The sequence below is a fragment of the Molothrus ater genome, chromosome 14 (assembly GCF_012460135.2).
Source record: "Molothrus ater isolate BHLD 08-10-18 breed brown headed cowbird chromosome 14, BPBGC_Mater_1.1, whole genome shotgun sequence".
NCBI classification, from domain to species: domain Eukaryota; kingdom Metazoa; phylum Chordata; class Aves; order Passeriformes; family Icteridae; genus Molothrus; species Molothrus ater.
In genome coordinates this window covers 1,601,616-1,616,964 of record NC_050491.2, presented here as the reverse complement: position 1 = coordinate 1,616,964, position 15,349 = coordinate 1,601,616, and the positions used below count along the sequence as shown (strand labels likewise).

The 15,349-nt window shown below is 50.9% G+C and overlaps 1 protein-coding gene across 9 annotated transcripts in view; it reads right to left on the bottom strand.

The window, feature by feature from the left end:
* Positions 1-15,349, bottom strand: part of ARHGEF9 (Cdc42 guanine nucleotide exchange factor 9) — a 131,532-nt gene that overhangs the window by 32,274 nt on the left and 83,909 nt on the right. For all 9 annotated transcript variants that reach the window (XM_054516340.1, XM_036401981.2, XM_036401980.2 and 6 more), the window contains 2 exons: positions 13,747-13,876; positions 5,352-5,483 (listed from right to left, as the gene is read on the bottom strand). In XM_054516340.1, the coding sequence (XP_054372315.1) occupies positions 5,352-5,483; positions 13,747-13,876 (262 nt within the window). The remainder of the gene's footprint in view (positions 1-5,351; positions 5,484-13,746; positions 13,877-15,349) is intronic.

Here is a 15,349-nt window from a genome sequence, read left to right as displayed (position 1 = left end):
CCCCTGTGGCACTGTGACATTGTGGGACACTGTGTCATGGGCCCCTGTGACACTGTTACATGAGCCCCTGTGGCACTGTGACATTGTGGGACACTGTGTCATGGGCCCCTGTGACACTGTTACATGAGCCCCTGTGGCCTGTGACATTGTGGGACATTGTGTCATGAGCCCCTGTGGCACTGTGACATGAGGCCCTGGGACATTGTGTCATGAGCCCCTGTGGCACTCTGTCCTGGGCCCCTGTGGCAGTGCTCAGGGCACGTCACCTGCACGGCCCTGCAAAGGCTCACCCAACATTCCAGGCTGTGGGACCATTCACAGCAATGTTTTCTTCCCTGAGTACCCCTGCCTGAAAGCTGCAGTGCTGTTTCATAATTGGTTTTAATTGCTGGACTTGCCTTCCTTGGCTACCTGCTGGCCAAGGGACGGGTGAAGCATCCAAATTCCCTTCCCTGCCCTGTGGTCCCACAGAAACCTCCTGCCTGCAGGCAGCCCCAGCTGGGCAAGAGCACAGGGGTCTGTCAGCAGGGCTGGGGCAGCCCTGCTCTCTGAAAACTTCATTTCACACTTTGTGACCAAGCCACTGTGTTCTCTTTGGTTGTCTCCATGCCTACCTCATGGAATCATGGAATGTCCTGGGTTGGAAGGAACCCACAAGGATCCTCAGAGCCCAACTCCTGGCCCTGCACAGGACACCCCAGGAATCCCCCCAGCTGCAGCAGCAGGCTCTGCCTGTCAGGCCAGCACTGAGTCTCTCCTGAGCTGCTGAAACCCAGCCTGACCCATTTCCCCACTGCTGCAGGCTGGGCCCAGCCCTGACCCAAAACCTGGCATTCTGTGGAGATCTGTGTTACTGGGAGAAAAAGAGAAGAGCTTGGAGGTGCTGATGAAGTCAAAAACCCACTTAAAGTAATAAGAACTGTCCCAGGGCTGCTGTGTGTTTGCAAACAAGGTTTTGGCTGCTCCCACAGGCCCTCTTTAGCCTGCAATAAAAAAGCAGGGCCGTTGTTTTGGTGCAAAGATCACCTTGGTGTTTCCAACAGAAGCTACAGGGGAGCTAAACCTTCTGCCACTGAAAGGACTCAGAAATGTCTCTTTTATCTTCCCATTTGGAAACCTGGACTGCAATGGACTCTGACAGGATTATTTTATTTACTCCATCTCCTGTAGCACCGCTATTTCTGGCTGTCTGTCTGGCTGCTGCTATTAAACTGGTCTCATTTTGCTTCCCATCCAACCTGCTCTGCTCAGGCAGCTCAAGGGAAGACAGCAACAGCAATAAACCACAAGCTGGAGCTTGCATTGCCTCCTGATTACAAGAGACACATAAAAAGCACAAATGAAAACTAAATGTGTTTCATGCAGTCACTGATCTTTCTGCACTGTCAGAAAACACTAAAGGGGCCCCATCAAGGACTGCTCAGATATTGGTGAAATAAAAGTGGAATTTAGAGCAGTAACTCTGTTAACCCTTCCTACTTCACACTGTCATTCCCAGCCTCATGCCACAGTGCCCTGGAGCCCATTGGGGGAATTCAAATTATTACCCAGAACAGAAAAAAGAAGATCCTCATCTGCTAAGAACCTCAAGCATCCCCAAAGTGATCATAATTAATGCTGTGTGTCACAGGCCTGGATATTAAGTACCATGATTTGCAAATCTAAAGCATCTCCGTGTCAAACTCTCTCAACTTCAGGGTGATAAGGAAAGTGGACCCTGTGCCTTTAAGGCAACATCTTTGAGTGTTACCATCATCCAGGATTGCCTTCATTGCTTGGTAATTACGGCCAGCATCCCAGAATAGGCTTTTTTGTCCTGATTATACACATATGGCAAGGCACACTGAGGCACTGCTTGTTCCTGCCCAGCCTGTTCCCTTCTGCCTTCCCAACAGGCAGCTCTGAATTAGGGTCTCCAACCAGCTCCTTGGGAAAGGCACCACCTTGTCCCTGCCCACGGCAGTGTCCCAGCCTGTGTTCAGGAAACATCCATGGGAGAGTTTCACATTGATCCAACAGCTGAAAGTTACCTGGCTTTGCAAGGAAAACCTGGATCCTGAGCTCTGCCAGTGGCTCTGGATCAGGAACTGCTGCACCCAGACTGGTGTTCAGCACTCAGTCTGTGGAACCTGGAACAGCTGACAAGGCCATTTCATCTGATCAATCTCCTCACGGCCTGGCACCAGGAGAGCATTCAGTGGTGATGTTAGGAAGTGACCAGTGGCAAAATCTAAGCCAAAGAGACTTATCTGTAAAGCTTGGAAACTATTTTTGTGAAAATGATCCCACACAAGTTGCTCTGCAAGGTGTTTGCCAGCAGGGAGAGGTGCCTGCCACACTCTCAGCTCCTCCACTTGCTGCAGCCCTTGGAAACCTTAGTGCAGCTTTCCTGCTTGGAAGAAAGACTTCAGTACACCCACAGTGGTGGAAATAACATCTGCCAAGCACATCTGAGCTCAGCCCTGGGTGATCACTCATTTCCCAAGCCAGGTCTATGTCTGAAGGCGTGCTGGTCATGGAAATGCATCCAGGAATTCCCAGTCTTGCAGCAGGTGGGAAAAGCAGGCAACAACCAGGTGATAATGTCAGAAACAATCATCCTGAGAGTTATTCTCCCTCACAGAAATGCCTTGGCCAGGTGTCCAACAAAAAAAGGCCCTGAAACCTTGAAACATTTTCAGAAACCGAGAGAAAGGGGTGGCAAAGCCTCTGGAGAGCAGGGCCCAAGCAGAGCAGATGGGATTTGTTGGAAATGTGTTACCCACTGCTGAGAGCAGGCAGCTGGACACTGGGAATACTGCAGAGCCAACAGTGTTCCTCAGCCAGGGAACACTGGATGGGCCAGCAGGGAGACCCCTCATCCCCCACTGCATCAACTGTGAGCAGGAACCTGCAGGGTGAGCCCATGGGGAAAAGGTTTGGGGACAATGGAGCTCACAGGGAGTGCCAGCAGCAGAATTGTCACAGATTGGTATCAATTGTCACAGTTTGGTATCAAACTCTGTCCCACCAGAACTCCTGTATCACCCTCCCCACCCACAGGATCCATCTGAATTACCAGGGGATGCAAACACCTGCAGAGGTGAGGAAGGAGAGGAGGATGTGCAGGTAACTGCAGTGAAGATCTGGAGGAGAGAGATCCTGTCTGAAATGTGTATTTGCCTTCTAAAGCCACTCAGGATATCTCCCATGCCTTCATCAAACTGAAGCATCTGTGGCATATTTAAATAAGGAATTAGCTCCTTATTTCTATTAAAAATCTCTTTGGGCCAACAAAGAGATAAAAATCACCATAATAATTAAAAAGTATTTTCATATAGACTGTGTCATGATGAGGGATGTATCACACCTATTATTACACCTGAAGAAAACCCACAAATGTAGTTTTTCTGAAGATTCACTGAGATTTGCCATTCTAAGTGGTTCCAAAGCTGCTCTCAGGAGTGTGTGGATCATATTCCACCCCTCAGTTTTAGAGTAGGGGATAAGGAAGGCTGGCCCTGCCTTCCCAAAGCTCGAGGTAAATGGTGCCTCCCTGAGGGGCCCCAGCCCTGAAGCAGAGCTGATCCTGCCTCTTGGGAGCTGTCAGGGGGGTCAGGACAGCACAGACTACACACCACTCACATTCATTTTATATATGGGATGTGTGGTCCCAAAATGGAGCTAAAACTCCTCTGAATTCCAGACTTGGACACTCTTCTGAATAAAGGAAAGTGTGATCAGGATGGGAGAGCCCAGCTGGAACCTCATCTCCCCTCCTAGCCCAAGGCTGGAGAGCAGCAGCTGCAGTTTAATGCTGGGAACAGACACAGAGGGAGAACTGCAGTGGGGTCTGAGCCCTGTGCCCAGGGGTCCCCAGAGGGGCTGCCCCCTGTGCCCTGTCACCCCAGAGCTGCCTGGGCACACTCAGCACGAGGCCCTGGCAGGTCCTGACACGGAGCCAGTGGTGCTTCCAGAAGGGCCAGACCCCCTCACTGCCCACAGGGGGTTCCAGGCAGCACCTCCCCACCCCCCAAAATGCCTTTTCCATGCAGAAGGGAGGAGGACAGTGAACCACTGGCACTGGCTGGACTCTGATGAACCCTGCAGGCCCCCAGCTGTGAACTGCTGACCACTCCCCACTCCTGCTGATGGCCACAGGAATCCCAGCCCTGATTTTCCCAGAGTTAAGGGGATGCTTAATACCTCTCTGGACCAGACCCAGTGCAAGCCAGACTGGATGCTGCCTTCTGAATGGGAAATTCAGGGTCACAGCCAAAGAGCAGGAGGTCAGCATTAGGAAGGGAAGCAGCTGTGCCCTCCAGGCTCACTGCAGCTCCCACTGCTGCTCTGTGCCTGTTCCTGTACAGGGCTGGGCCACGAGGGAAAGGCACAGCAATGAGGGGGGGAAACAAGCACAGGCATTCCAGAACTTCAGTCAGCCATGACTCAGGAGAAGCCAGTGCCACCCACTGCAGTGCCCGGGCTGTGGAGGGGGCAGTGATGTTGTGCTGAGTCAGGAGCCACCCACATCCCCACCCACACCCTTCCCACGGTGCCAGGGCCTCCTCAGAGGGTGCCAGGCTCAGCCTGTCTTGTGTTCCCAGGGCTGGGACAGGAACACAGCCCTGTGCTGCCCCAGGGACACCCTCCTGCACAGTTGTGTGTGGCTGCAGGGAGTGACAGCACATCCTGACCTGTCACAGCCAGCACTGAGGAGCTCTGTCCCTTCCTGTCACACAGGTGTGGTGGCAGTGAGCTGGGGTCACCTCAGTGGGACACCAGAGCTGCTGCTGGACACAGTTTCTGTGGATCACAGCCCAGCTGCTGCTATTAACACCACAGCACAGCAGCACAGCATCCTGCATTGCCCTCCCTCCTCCCCCATGGGTTCCCTCCAGGGAGGGGCCCCATAAAACCCAGCACGGCAGAGACAGGAGAATGAGGCTTGAAAAGCCTCTCCCCAAGCACCAGCACAGACACCCAGCACAGCCTGGCTGCTGCTCATCACCATCTCAATGCAGCAATTGGGCTGTCAGCCCCAGTGCCAGGTTTTGTAGTTCATACAGGAATTGCAGGGCTATCTAATCCCAGATCATACACTGCAGCCAAAACCTAAAACGAGAAGGGAGGCAACGAGCCAAACCAGGGGCACATGAGATAAAGGCATGAAAAGAGCAAGTGGAGGCTGGATTTGCTATGAGCACAAAAATCCCTCTATCACAGAGAACTCCACACCCTGAGCATGCAGATTGTCCTTCCTCAGGGCTCTCCACATCCTCCTCTGCACGTGCAGCCAACAGCCACCGTGCCCTGAAAACCGCTTTGCACTGGCAAGCCTGCCCACAGCACGCCCTTAGCTGTGTCCTTACCTTCTTGCAGAGAACCATCTGGTGATCAAAGAGAAAGAAAACTCGCTGCTGGTTCCGTCCATAAGGCTGGTAAATCCAGGACATCTCTCCCGTGTAGATCAGCTCCGAGCTGCGGTCCAAGATATCGTCTCCCTGGAGGGCACAGGGAACAGCCTGAGTCAACTGCCCTGACAAGTCTGTCTATGCATGATGGGCAGAAACAGCAATTTTGTAAGATTTTGGCCCTTCTGCAGCTCTCAAAGCCACCCCATCTGATTTCAGACCAGAAACTGGGACTGGGGGATAATTCTGAAGGAAGGGGAATAAATGAAGGAGGTGTGGATGAAACGTGGTCACTGCAGCTCCCACTGCAATGGGGAAAGAGCTGCCCCAGACACTGCCCCCACTCCCCTCTCCAGGTACCCCCAGACCCTTGGATCTTGCTGCAGGTGCTGGTGGCATCAGGAAAACAAAGCCCTTTCCTCCTCAAAGCCCACCCCAGAGGCACTTTGAATTCAGGGCACCAAATTCCCTGCAAGCCCTCCCTTTAGAGGAGCATCCCAAAGCACTTCCCCTCCTGAAATCTCCAGCCAGCTACAAAAGCCTGGGACACACTGGGGCAGCAGTTCCCCACCTCTGAGGCTGCCAGAACTCAGCCTTCTGGATTGCTGCCTCTCTTCTCACTCATCCAGGCACTGCCAGGCCCTTCTCCCACAGCTCATTAGAGCTCCCCACCTCCAAAATCCTGTCAGGACCACCCTGGCTCCTGTGGCAGCCCCAGCCCCCTGGCTGGCCAGGCCTCCCTGCTGGCTGCCAGAGTGCCCTCACCCTTCCCTGCCTCCGGCTAACGCTTGTTTTCCTCTCCTGAGTTTTTTTTAAGGATTCATGAGCAGATGGTCTTGAAAACACAGTGCTCTCTCTCCCACTCTCTGAGAGAACAAATGCAGTCACCCTCCACTAATTGGAATGAGCTGGACTTTTTAAAAAGTTAATTAAAATCTATTTATTAAAAATGGGTGAATTCACCACCACCTGCCCTGTGGGCATCTCAGCAGAGCACCGAGGAAGGAGGCGGGGTGGCTCCAGCTGAAAGGTGAGGCAGCATTCAGGAGCAGCACTCAGGAGCAGCACTCAGGAGCAGCACTCAGGAGCAAGACAGAGAAGAACTCGTTTTTTTTTTTTTTCTTTTTGGCTGTGAACTACTGCAGTTCTGCCTTTGATGCCAAGCTGGAACTGATTTCTGGGCCAAGAGCATCCCAAAAATCCCAGCAAACAGCTTGTCGAGGTTCAGCCAGCTATGGGGGGCATCTAGCTAGACACACACTTCTGGTGCTGCTCACACTTGCAGGTGCCAAGGCAGCCAGGAGTCTCCCCCCTTGCTGGTTTTGTGGTGAGGATTTCAAACTGCTGCTCAGGTAAATGTGTAATTAACCTCTCAGCATTGATTGGGAGCGACCGCCTGTGTCCCCGGGCCCTGTGACAGCAGCAGCTTCATTAAGTCACTGCATCACCAAGCTGCAGCACAGACTTCCAAATCGCCTTAGCCAGGGCTTTATCCACCCCCCTGCCTCCCTCCTGTACCTGTGCTGCCCCAGGGGCTAAGGAGGGATGGCTTCCATGGACACTGAGGGTCAGTGCCCCCAGGGATGGGCTGTGAGCACCCAGTGCCTCAGGGGGGTCCCACTTCAGCCTGGCCAGAGCCCAGGGAGTGAGTGCTGCTGCCACAGCTCAGGGGACATGAGCCCCAGAACAAGAAACCTCTGCAGAAAACACACCAGGCCCTGAAACTGTGAGATTTCCTGGCTGCACATGAGCTTACATGAAGAAGTTTCCCACAAGCCTATGGATGGGAGCTTTAGGAGAGGGGGCGAGCTTAGGAGAGGCTGGCTGCTAAAAATAGAAAGCCAGCTTTGTCTTTTACTCCTGTGGTAGCATCTGAAGCCTGAGGACACACAGAGGGCTCTGTAAACACTTCTACTTGATTAGCTGAATCCAAACTCTGTAGTCCCTGCAAGCAACATAACCCAAAAACATCCAGATCCGAAATGATGGGATTTGTATTGCATTTCTTAGGCAGGGGAAAACAATTTCTATATCCAGTCTCTAGGCCAGAAATAGCTGATTTCTCACTTGGGGTGAGCAAATTGGGAAACACAGATTGCACAGAGTTTGGGACTGGCACGTGGCTGTCAGGAGCAGCGTGTCCAAGGTCCTGCCCTGCTCCTCCAGCCTGGGCTGCTGTGCCAATTCCCACAGAGGAGCCTGAGGGCACAACCTCTGAGCCTACAAAGGCTTTTCTTGTCCTGACACAGTTGTACCTCTCTGAAGAGCACAAATTGTCTTCTCCTGATCCCCACTGAGGGGCTCAGGGGGCAGCTGCAGAGTGGGGGCAAAGAGGGACACTGGCACCCCGAGCACACCTCGAGCCCTGCTCCAGACAGACTTCCCCAAATGTCTGTCCCAGTCCCACGCCTCCAAATCTGTACAGAACCAGGAAAAAATTTCCCTTTTCTTCTCCATTTTTTTCCAACTCCCACAGAGGCTAGATCATCTGTATCCTTCTGTAAGTCCCTGCTGAAAAAGGAAGAGGCTGAACTTTTAGCTGCTCTGACCTGGCAGACGTTCAGCAGAGCACAGCAGCAGAGTGGCCAGAGAAGCCCTGACTCCTGACACCTTTTCCCACCTGAGTTTTGTCACAAAAGCCTCCAAAAAACCCCTCAGCCCTCCCCAGACACATCCAGGGTTTTCAGTGCACGTCCTGCAGCATCCAGAGGGAGCCAAGGAGAGCTGACTCCCAGAGTCAGGCAGAGCCCCGGTCCCTGTGTGCAGCAGTGGGAGCAAAGGCCCCAGCTCTGGGCTGGATGTCAGCCCCCAGTGCCCTCAGTGCCACACTGAGGCCCAGGCCACTCCTGACTGTGACAGCTCAGGGTCAGCTCTGCTGCTGCTGCTGCCTGGGAAGATGTGGATCCCAGCTCCCCAGTGCTGCTGCCCTGGCCATGCTCTGTGATGGGCAGCTGGCAGCAGCCACAGAGCTTGAAGAGAGCCATGAAACAAATGGGAGCAGCAGGGTAGCGAGGCAGGGCTGGCACTGAGAGCTGCTCCCCCTCCCAGACACCTCCCTGGGCCCAGGAATGCCCCCCAGAGCTGCCCCCTGCCCAGCCCAGCCCAGCCCTGTGCCCTGGGCCGGCCCTGCTGGGCACCAGGAGGGGATTTGTGCCCTCTCCAGCTCGCAGGGCTCTCTCGTGCCTGACACTGCTGTTCTGCAATTAGAGACTGACAGGCTGATTAGCACCCGGGGCTACACTGAGATCACACAAAGGAACGGCAGTGAAATGTTGTCCTTTTCAACAAGCTCAGTTTTGATACCTTCTGTTGCTGGGGGGAACAAAATAAAAGAAGGAGAAAAAAGAAGGCTTCATTTCAGTCCCTGCCATGGTGTTTTTTTCCCAGGAGGGTTTCTCATCAGGCTGCCCTTACTTTGGTGGTTCCAGGCAGCTTCTCTTTGTGGCTCTCTTGGATTCACTGATGCAGTATCAGGCTGAGGCCAGTGATTATAGATTACATAATTAAGGGCAGCAAGTCTTGATTTAAAGGACCCGTAAATAACAGGAATGAGAAGAAATTTAAAAGGACAATGCTCATTTAATTTCTCAAAAATATTTCTATTTCTCCCTTCATGGAAATTTAATGCTCTTGGAAGCTGCCCTATTGGCAACCCATAAGAATCTTTGGTAGAAATATCTAAATATCTTCACAAACCAAAGTGATCTGTTTAAATAGCAAGTTCAAACCTATCCAGGCTGATGAGCAAGGCTCTGTCCTCTGCCAAACCTGGTTAACTGTCCCCTGCTGGATCAGGGACCTGCATAGATCTCCCAGGGAATGGGAGCCAATTTTTCTCCCTCCTGTGAGAAAAAACTGGGCTGAAAGGGAGGGAAGTGCTGCTGGAGAGACGGAGATGGAGCCTGAACTGCTGCAGTGATTGCTGCTTCATTTTGTTTTGATGCAGTTCAAGAGCTGTGTGGAAAGGCATAAAATTGAGCAATTCCAGGTGTGCTGAGGCACAGACCTGTTTTCCATCCCCACATCATCCATACAGGCACTCAGGGAGGCTGTGCTGAGCCCTGCCCAGGGGAACAGAGCCCAGATCCTGCCTAGAAGCAGAGCCCAGTGAGATGGGCACAGTGGCACAGGGCTCCATGGGCTCACAGGATCCATCTGGGGGGCAGGAGAGAGGGACCAGGAGCAGAGAGAAAGGCAGGGAGGTGCCTCTGAGGGGTGCAAATACAGCCCTGGGGCTGGTAAGGACTTGGAAATGGTGATGGGCTTTGTGGAAGCCTCTTTAAATCCTGCTCTGTGTACGTGTGGTCTTGTATTTGTGGGGTTTTCAGACAAAGGAAGGAATGATGTATTTGATTTTTTGTTTTTGAAGGTTAATTTATTATTTTATACTATGTTATATTAAAGAGTACTATACTAAACTATACTAAAGAATAGAGAAAGGATACTTAAAGAAGGTTAGAAAGATAATAATGAAAACTTGTGACTCCTTCCAGAGTCCTGACACAGTTTGACTGTAATTGGTCATTAAGTTAAAACAATTTACATGAAATTAATGAAACAATTACAAGTTGGATAAACAATCTCCAAACACATTTCACATGTGAGCACAACACAGGAGAAGCAAATGAGATAAGAATTTGGTTGTTTTTTTTGTGGTTTTTTTTTTTTCTCTGAGGCTTCTCAGCTTCCTAAGAGAAAATTTTGGTGAAGGGATTTTTCAGAAAACTTGACAGTGACGTGTGGAGCTATTCCCACCAAGCTTTGAGGGCTGCAGCTCCCTCACAGGGCAGGAACAGGGAAGGGAGAGAGCAGCAAAGGCTGCCCAGGATGCTCTGGCTGCCCCTTTGAAGGCAGCTCTGTGTGGAGGTTTGCCTTGCTGCCTTTAAATGTCACTGCTCTGATCTGAGGGTGTGTCACCCTGAGCAGGGGGACAATGCTGAGCGGGGAAATGGAGCTGGAACATCAGGGAACACTTCAGAACTGAAAGGCACTGAAAGGGCTCGGTGGGAGGTGGTGGAAGCCCCAAATTCTGAGCTATTACCAGCTCAAAGCACTGGACCACTGGTGTGGGCAGCACCTTTCTGGGTCTGTTTATATGCTGGGAATTCAGGTTACAAAATAAAGAAGTGAGTCACACGTGGCAGCAGACCAAGGCAGGCTTCTCAGGCAAGCCCACATTGCCACAAATTACACAGGAACTCAGAGTGACTGGGATTATTCCTGATTTACAGCAGCCAGGGAGATCAGAATCTTCCCTTACAATTCTGCTCAGTCATTTCTTGTCTAAAGATGCCAAAGCTGCCAATAATTCCTTAAGACTTCAGGCCTGGCTGTCCCCTGTGCCAGGCCACCCTTTCCTGGTCCCACTGGCAATTTAAACAATCAGATCCTGCTTGCAGGATTTCTTGGGGAAAACCTCTGACTTTGCTTAACTCAAGGATATTTGTGGTTTTCAAGTACTCACCCTGAAATTCACCACCATGGGGCCACATATGTGGTAAATTTTTATCCCATGGAGGTATAAAAATGATTCCTAAAAAATGGGATTCAGTAAAACCCCTCTGCTTAAAGCAGCTTGGACATACCCTTACTTTTCCTATTTGTTTTAGGATCAGCATTCCCGACACCACCTCTCCCTGCAAGGAACTGTCCACACGTTTTATATACCAGAACATTTCAGATATTCCCTCGCAAAGTATTTTTTGTTTGGTTGGGATTTTTTCCTTCTTCTTTAAAGAATCTTTTTCCACCATCTCCTGACAAAACACGGGTAAATTTAGAAATGAAAACTTCAGAGAGGAGAATCAGCATCATCAGTCTCAAGATGCTGAGGAAAAACAGACATTCCTCCAAATGAAATATCTCCACATGCTGCAACATTCAGCCACTGAAATCAGTTGTGAAGTGCCAACGTGGTGGGAATTTGGGATTAGCTCTATCTTGTGCCCTGCCTGCATTTTGGGTGGAAAAAGACTGCACTGCTAATTTTTTAGGGCTGGCCCCCGTTTTCTTGGGGTCAGTGCTGTTTCCAGGGGGTCTCAGGAAGGTTGGGCTGTGCCTGTGCTCCAGAGCCACTGGGATGACAGAACAGGTACAGAAAGGTCAGATTAGAGCAGGACCAGGGCCAGGAAAGCTGGGAGTTACAACTGGGATCCCTCTCTGCTCAGGGAACTCCACAAGACTGGACAGGCCTGACAGCAACTGACAGCAAACACCAACTGGGAGCTGATCTTCTCCTCAAACCAGAGCTGTCCCTTCCCCAGAGCCTGGAGAGGCTGGGACACACACCAGGAGGTCCCTGCTGTAGCCCAAAACTGCACAGGAGACAAAGCTCTGAGCCCTCAGGGCTGGGTGAGGAGCCAACCCCACTGCTCCATGTCCTGGGGACACCCCTGCAGCCTCCAAGTGGGGTTTGGGGTCTGCAGTGCCAAAGGAACACCTGCACACATCTCAGCACATCCAAGCACGTCCCAAAGATCCAATCCTTTCATTTCTCCCACTCTCTTCCTGCATTACACTGTGGCTCACTCCTGGGTATTTTGGGTTTCTGTGCATCCTTCTGGCTGCTCCATGGACAGCTGTGCAGTGGGGGCTGGATCTGGTGATTCAGAGCTGCTTTAGAGGAAAGAATCAAGCAGTGAATTCCTCTGCTGGATCCAGCTCTCATCCTCTACTTTCTCATCAAAACTCTGTGACTCTTCTTGATCCAAAATCCAGAATAAAAAGGGCAAAGAAGGGGTTTTTCTTTGACCAGGAGCTGTGTTCCCATGGGATTTCTGAGCATACCAGCAGCAGGCTGTGCTATGTTATGAGAAGCTGAAGGATGCTGCTGCAATAATGTGCTCAAAATCTGGAATAGCTGAAAAAAGCCTGGAAGAATAATTTGGCAAGTGCCTGAGGATGGGATGGAGATAAAGAATGGGTACTGCTAAGCAGGAATGAATTATCAAGGACAGGGCTAAATAAAAATGAATTATCAACTGAGCTAATGGAAGAGAAAAAGCAACTGCTATTCCATAGATCCTGTGTGGAGGTCACCTTGGCTTCCCTCTCACACATGAATATTCACTGGCTTGGAATGGATCTGTCCTTAATGGAGATTTATTTCCAGCGAGGGGCTGGGAGCTCCTCACAAATGACCCCCATTAGCTCATCCCATGGCACACTCCAGGGCTGAGCATGGAGCTGATGGTCCTGTGCCTCCTGCAGAGCACTTTCCTCATTCTGGAAATGAGTCTGCCTGGCAGTGAGAGATGTTCCTGAGCAGTAAAACAATCAGACACATTGTCTGTGCTCTCTGCTCTCCCAGCCAGCCACAATCCCAGCTCTGATTGCTGCATTTATGCGTTTTATTGTGTGTTTTATCACCAGATCCAGGGTGATAAACCTCCATCCTCCATCACAGCAATGAAACTAGCTCAGCCAAGGAGGACACAGGTGATGCACCTGTATTTCTCTCCCTCTCCTCCCAGCCTTCGCAGATCTTTGCCAGAAATAAATTAATTAAAGGATGAATGCCTCTTTCCCACACACTCATTTCCACAGTATGATCCCCATGACTGGAATGTGGAGTTATTTCAGACTTCACAAGTGAGGAAGCAGAAAGGCTGCTCCATCACTCTGATTATCTCCTTGCTGAACACATGGGCTGATGACAACAGCGAGAGGATTTACAAAAACGTTTGTCCTCAATCTGCTGCAAAACCCTATTTATGGATTACTTCCATACAATGATTTTTAAAAATCAGGGACGAAAAGAAAGGGAGAACATAATTTTAGTATGGCTTTTCTTCCAAACACATGGCACAAATGTAGAGACTGAAGGCCTGCTGGTGAGGAATCCTTCTGCTGACTCTGCCTTCCCTGTGCCTCTCAGCTCCTTAATTACACCATCACTACACACAGGGCTGGTTCAGAAATATCTTTAAGTGGGATGTCATTTATAAAATGCAAATAACATCTCTAACTCCAGTTTAACAGTTTGGCTTCCAGTCATAAAGCAATCACCAGAAGGATTTTCTTCATTTTCTTAACCTCTTGCAATTTCCAGGGCTTTTTGCTACGTCTTTCCCTCCCTCCTCCCCAGTGACACAGCACAGAGGCAGAATGCACATGGGGTTTGCTCCAAGTCTCACCTACTACCAGCAGTGCAATCACAAAAGTCACTCCAGGTTGCTAGTGATGAAATTGGAACTGGATTTTCTTTAGGGCACCGTTAATGTTTAAGCACCACCTCAAAGTCACGACTGTGCCTTCTCCACCCCAGGCTTCATCCCAAACCCTGGGCAATGAACTACAGGGTCTTAGATAACCCTAGAACAGCCTGGAGGCTGCCAGGGCAGGGTTACTGTACCTCCCAGTCCAGGACAGAGGCCTGCCACTGAGCGATCTTGTCGATGTTCTCCAGCCTCCGCTTGCGCTCGTTGATCTGGAGGGTGACGTTCCTCATGACGGCGAGGGCAGCGGCCACGTACCTGTAGTCACTGCACACACAGGGAAAGGCCATCAAAGGCAGGCAGCAGGACACGCCCAGGAGTCTGCCACAAGCTCACCAGCCCAAAGGGACACGGGCAGGGGTGACCCCTCACTGCTACAATGGGATTTTTCCACCTGGATTGTCACGACGGAGCACCGCGATGGAAACTGGAGCTGGGAGCCCAGTCTGGCCTCAACCAACCCAGCACTTTGGGTGAGCCCTCTGCAGCCACAAGGAGCCCAGCTGAAGAGCATTCTAAAGACAGGCTGAACACTTTTACAGCCTCTGTCTTTGGGCCTGGATTTTTCTGGTTTTAAAATGAACATTTAGCAAAGGGTCCATTTAGACAAAGACCAGAGCACCTTCCAAGCCACTCCCAGAGCAGCCACCCCATGGAATTCACTCTCACTGCAGATTTCAGGTGAGCAAATCAAGCAACTCTTTTTTTTTTTTTTTACCCTGCATGGCCCTGTGAGTGCAGTAACACAGAGTGAGAACAGGCTCCTGCCAGGGCCACTGAGGATGATGATCAGTCTTTTCAAAAAGTGATGCTGAAATCAATGCCATTGATTCCTGCCCTGTGCCTGCTCTTCCATTCCAAGGAGCTGCAACGTTCATTTCCACTGGGAAGACAGGCAAGGCCAGCTGCCACAACACCACCACAATGTATTATTAACTTAAGGGCTGCTATTGATTGCTGACTAATGAGAAAAACTGCCATCTTGGGCAGCTGCAGGGGGAATGGCTTCATTGATTATTGCTAAGGATTGTGCTGGTGACAGCTAAAAGAGGGGTGAATACTGGGAATTAGATCCCCCCCTCCATGTGTTCCCAACAGGATAAATACTAAGAAACAAACACACTGTGATACACAAAAAATATGATTTGCTCAAGGATAAGTAAAATATTATTTATCCTTGCTCAGGTGAAATCTTGAGCTGAGTTTTCATTTTTTCTTAAATTCTTATGTCAAAATCCTAGGTGTGGTTAAAAGCAATCCCACAAATTCCAGGACAGCAGGACTGGGCCATCAGCAAAATAAAGGAAAACAGAGGATGGTATATCCTATCCATCACAGAGAGGGCTGGGTGAGGAGGGACCTCAAAGCCCATCCAGCTCCACCCCCTGCCATGGGCAGGGACACCTTCCACTGTCCCAAGGTGTTCCAAGTCCCATCCAACCCAGCCTTGGACACTGCCAGGGATGGAAGGGATCGTGCTACACAATGAAGAACTTCTTGTGCCTCCCTTTGTGTGAGCATCTGTGTGAAGGGAGTGTTGCTTGTGTCAGGCAGGAAAGGAGCTGTGCCAGGGGGACACAGGGTGGCCTGGAGAACATCCGTGAGCTCTTTAGGGAAACAGGGAAGTCCCTACAGCCAGGAAGGACCTGGAGAGGCAGGGAGAGGTGCAGGGTCTGCAGACAGTCACCAATGATCTCCCAGCAGTGATGCTCATGCTCAGAAGGGAGGGCACTCCCTGGC